The sequence below is a fragment of the Apium graveolens genome, chromosome 2, assembly GCF_009905375.1.
Source record: "Apium graveolens cultivar Ventura chromosome 2, ASM990537v1, whole genome shotgun sequence".
Lineage (NCBI taxonomy): Eukaryota > Viridiplantae > Streptophyta > Magnoliopsida > Apiales > Apiaceae > Apium > Apium graveolens.
In genome coordinates this window covers 281,484,898-281,489,617 of record NC_133648.1, presented here as the reverse complement: position 1 = coordinate 281,489,617, position 4,720 = coordinate 281,484,898, and the positions used below count along the sequence as shown (strand labels likewise).

Below are 4,720 nucleotides of genomic sequence, written 5' to 3'. Positions count from 1 at the left end.
GTTAAGAGATTATACCTTCCTTGGAGAGTGGAGAATCAAGGGGATGGCTTGGAATCATCTTTAAAGCCCTTATCCAAGCTTAATCTAAACAAAACTTCAAGAACACAAATTTTAGTTCTTGAAAACACTATTCACCATCTTCTTTGATGATTTATAGAAAAAGATTGGCTTGAATTTAGGAGCTTAAACTTATAGGAAGTATGTAACTTAACTAGGAGAAGCTAGGATAATTACCTTGCTAAATAGTAAGTGGAGGAGCTTGGATCTTCAAAAATTAAGAAAAGGACCCGTGAGCTTCCATGGAGAAAGAAGAAGAGAGAATTTTGTGTTTTGCCTTGTCTTGATCTTTTGGTTGGTTGATTTGGTTTTGTTTTTGATTTAGTAAAGTACCTTCTTGCCCTTGGATTTGTGTGGTTACAAAGCCACCACACCTCCTCCTTCCCATGTCATGCTTATCTCATCCACATGATGTCATCCTTCCCACTAATCCCTTTGATTAACTTCCTAATCGTTTGCCTAATGACCGCTGATCTGTTATACGGTTCGCTTAACTTTCGTTCTCGTTTATCGTTTGAGGGATCATACCCGGGATCTTATTACTTAGGTTCCCTTAACCTTTCTCAATATATTATATTCCTTTTATGATCCTCTCCTATAATCCTTTAATTTAAATCCTTTTTATCCTGTTACCTTTTTCTCAATTCTTTCCGTATCTAGTGGATTTCCGGGAAAAATCAAAATGTTCGGAATTGGATTCTGACGATCTTTACATACACTTATATACTTCATAGAGTACTAATAATATCCCAGAATATCCATAACAGAACCCCTACATAGTGTGGCATGAAAAGTTTTCTCGTTCAGCAAAAACACTATTCATAAGGGTTTCAAAATTTCTCAAAAATTGGGGTTATTACAATATATGTCGAAAGGGTGGAAGATTGGGCCCAAAACACTTAGAAGTTGAAGATAGGGTTAAAGGGAAACGACCTCGAGATGTCATTCCTCGAACTTGTTGTCGTGCTCGTATGTGTGTTGCTCACAAAGTAAGCTCAAACAAATGGGAAGTAACCAAGGTTAACCTAGAGCACAATCATGCTATGGTTACATCAGATAAGGTAAAATTCATGCAAAGATCACGCAACATAGATCCGTTTACCTGATCTTTGATTGAGTTATTCAACAAATCGGGTATCGAGACCCCAAAAATGATGAATTTACTTAGTGAGACGAGTGGTGGTATTGAAAAAGTTAGTTTTTCCGCTCAAGATGTACGAAATGTAATACGTGACATTCGAAGACGGGTTTTTGATTCTGGTGATGCGGAGTGTGGATTGGTTTTCTTACGAGACTTGCAAAAACAAAGTGATGGAAATTTTTTCTACCGAATGGATGTGGATGAGGAGAATCGGGTTAGGGGTTTGGTGTGGGTTGATCCTCATTCGCTTAACGCGTACAAGAATTTTGGAGATGTGGTAACTTTCGACTCGACATATCGGACTAATAGGTATGCCATGCCTTTTATTTCAATTACGGGAGTGAATCACCACTACCAAAATATTTTGTTTGGATTTGCACTTGTAAGGGACGAGAAAGAGACTTCTTATAGATGGATTTTGAAGTGGAAGCGGTCGATAACAAGCCACCTATTACCATTATTACGGATCAAGACATTGCTTTAAGTAATGTCATTGCCGAGGTTATGCCTAACACTAACCATACATATTATACGTGGCATATTAGTAGCAAGTTTCCCGAGAAACTATCTACTTTGTATACTCAATACTCGGAGTTCAAGACGGATTTTAACACATGTATCTACAAGTCATTGTCACCAACGGAATTTGGAGGTAGGTGGGAGGATTTGAAAGAGAAATACGATCTTGAAAATCACAATTGGCTAAATGATATGTATGCAATTAGACGATAATGGGTTTTTGCTTTCACAAAACAACATTTTGCCGCCGGTATGACTACCACCTCAAGGAGCGAGTCTATGAATTCATTGTTTGATGAGTATGTGAAAGCATCGACCGGTTTGAAAGAATTCATTGAGAATTCACAAAAAGCTTTGGAGTCACAATATTTACGGGAGGTTCAAACCGATTTTGACACCGAGTACAAGGAAAGGAGACTATTCTCTAACTCGTCAATGGAGATACGTGCCTCCAAGATATACACAAAAGAGATGTTTAAGCGATTTCAAAAAGAGCTTCAAAAAAGTCAATCTTTTGTTGTGAAAAGCATGAAAGATTGTGGAGATTATCTTTCAAAGATGTATTTGGTAGAAAAGTCAACATTGCCGAAGATTTATAGAAGGATTTTTTTCTTGAAGGTTTCCATCGACGGGAGTTATTCTTGATATGTAAAAAATTTGAACATTCTGGGATGATTTGTAGACACACGATCCGTTACCTTAACAAGAAATAAAAGAAGATGATACCGCCAGATCTTGTCACAATGAGGTGGACAATACACGAAAACAAAGTTGCCGGACCATGTACCCCTCGGATGCTTGGTAATGTTGTAGAATCTCAAACGGCAAGATATAGTGGATTGTGTAAAGCTTTCCAAGGTTTGTCCGTTGTTGGTAGTTGCTCTGTTCCGCGGTACAATTACTTGATGAGCGTGATCGAGAGAGAAAAGGAGTATGTGATTAAGTCTTTTCCGGGAGAAGAGAGAGAGAAAAAAATAAATAAGGACTATGAAAGTGATGATGAGGAAGATGATGAAGAAGATGATCCGTTATTAGATCCCCCAAGATCACAAACAAAAGGACGTCCAAAAGCGGGTAGATTCAAAAGTGGTATCGAGATGTCAAGTTCAAATAAACAATTTCGAAAGTGCAGTTTTTGTGGGGCGAGGGAAGAAGGTCATGATAGAAGAAATTGTCCCTCGAGATTATTAGGAAAAAAAGGAAAAAATGATTGTAATTTCTTATCATGTACTTTGAAATATTAATGAATTTTAATTAAATATTTTCAATGTTGTTAATGTTAGTACTTGTTGGCATTATTAATAATCCCAAAAAAAGAAGTGATTCCAAAAAAAAATTTGAAAAAAAGTTATTTTTGAAGATTTTTTTTTCAAAGTTGGGCAGAAAGTTTTCTGTAAAACAGAAAAAGTATTATATAAAAAATAAAACATTTGCAAATACAGTGACCAATCTGCAAAATACTGGAAAACAGGAATTATCCCCGCAATGTTTTATTGTGGCACCCGCAATGTTTCATTGCGGGGGTAATTTCTGTTTTCTACAATAATGCTAAACAAAAACAAACCGAATTAATGATAATTTTTATTACAAATTTTCTAGATTTGGAAAGTTTTTCTGAAAAAAGGGCATTACCTCTTTGTTTTTAAGTTAAACTTAACCTGTAAAATAAAAAAATCGGCATGACCTATTTGTTTTTAAGCCAACCAAAAACCTGTAAAATGAATGGCCTTGACATGCCAACTAAAAACAAATCAAACCAAACTAAACTTAAAAATAAATGGCCTTGACATGCCAACTAAAACCAAACCAAACTAAACTTAAAAATAAAAGGCCTTGACATGCCAACTAAAACCAAAACAAACTAAACTAAACTTAAAAATAAATGGCCTTGACATGCCAACTACAAACAAACCAACTAAAATAAATACATCTAACCAACTAAAATAAATACAACCAATCTGAATAAAATACAATCGAGTAAAATATGTCTAAAGTTACTACAAGTCACTAATCAAATAACAAACTAGTGTCCCGCCTCTCTTTGTCGAATGCCCCACTCAGAAATGTGTCTAGCAACCCCTTTTGATAACTTGTGCGCCATCAGATAGCGAAAAGTCTGTACATCAACTTTAGCGTTCCACACAGCTGATGGCAAAGAGATCCCGTTGAGCATAGCATCCATGTACTTGGAGACATATACACCACAATCAATGCCACCATCTTGCTTGGGTCGAGCATCAAGACCATGAACCCCCATATATTTCAATGGAAATCGAGATGGATACAAATAATTAAACATATATGGGATCAACTTTTCCTGCAAAATTTTACCCATATTTAGATAAAAATAACGGGAAATTAACCTAACAAGTCATTATTTCATTATTAATCTATTTAAAACTAGTGGTAGGGAATTAAAGAATGATATTTCACGGGAAATGAACCTAGCAAGACATTATTTCATTATTAATCTATTTAAAACTAGTGGTAGGGAATTAAAGAATGATATTTCACGGGAAATGAACCTAGCAAGACATTATTTCATTATTAATCTATTTAAAACTAGTGGTAGGGAATTAAAAAATGATATTTCACGGAAAATGAACCTAGCAAGTCATTATTTCATTATTAATCTATTTAAAACTAGTGGTAGGAAATTAAAGAATGATATTTCACGGGAAATGAACCTAGCAAGTCATTATTTCATTATTAATCTATTTAAAACTAGTGGTAGGGAATTAAAGAATGATATAGTTACCATAATGTAATACTGGCTGGGGTGAGCGATGTTTCCTGGTGTGTCTTTGTCGTACCTAAGAGGATCAATATTTAGCACTCTCATTTTGTTGAGATTAACAACAAACAAGAACCAATGAGAGTTATCACACGTGGGGAAAAATGCAAAGTCACAAAACTGAAGAGGCAAGCTACCCCCTTGTCAGCATAATCTCTAAAGAACTTCTCCATTGACTTCTTGGCATAACCTTCTAGGGTACTCGGAGA

The 4,720-nt window shown here is 35.5% G+C and overlaps 1 protein-coding gene across 1 annotated transcript; it reads left to right on the top strand.

Moving 5' to 3' along the window:
• The first annotated feature begins 1,208 nt into the window (after positions 1-1,208).
• LOC141701457 (protein FAR1-RELATED SEQUENCE 5-like) lies at positions 1,209-1,930 on the top strand. The gene is made up of 2 exons (XM_074505107.1): positions 1,209-1,475; positions 1,610-1,930. Exons 1-2 carry the CDS (start codon positions 1,209-1,211, stop codon positions 1,928-1,930), a joined length of 588 nt encoding a protein of 195 aa, XP_074361208.1.
• The last annotated feature ends 2,790 nt before the right edge of the window (positions 1,931-4,720 follow it).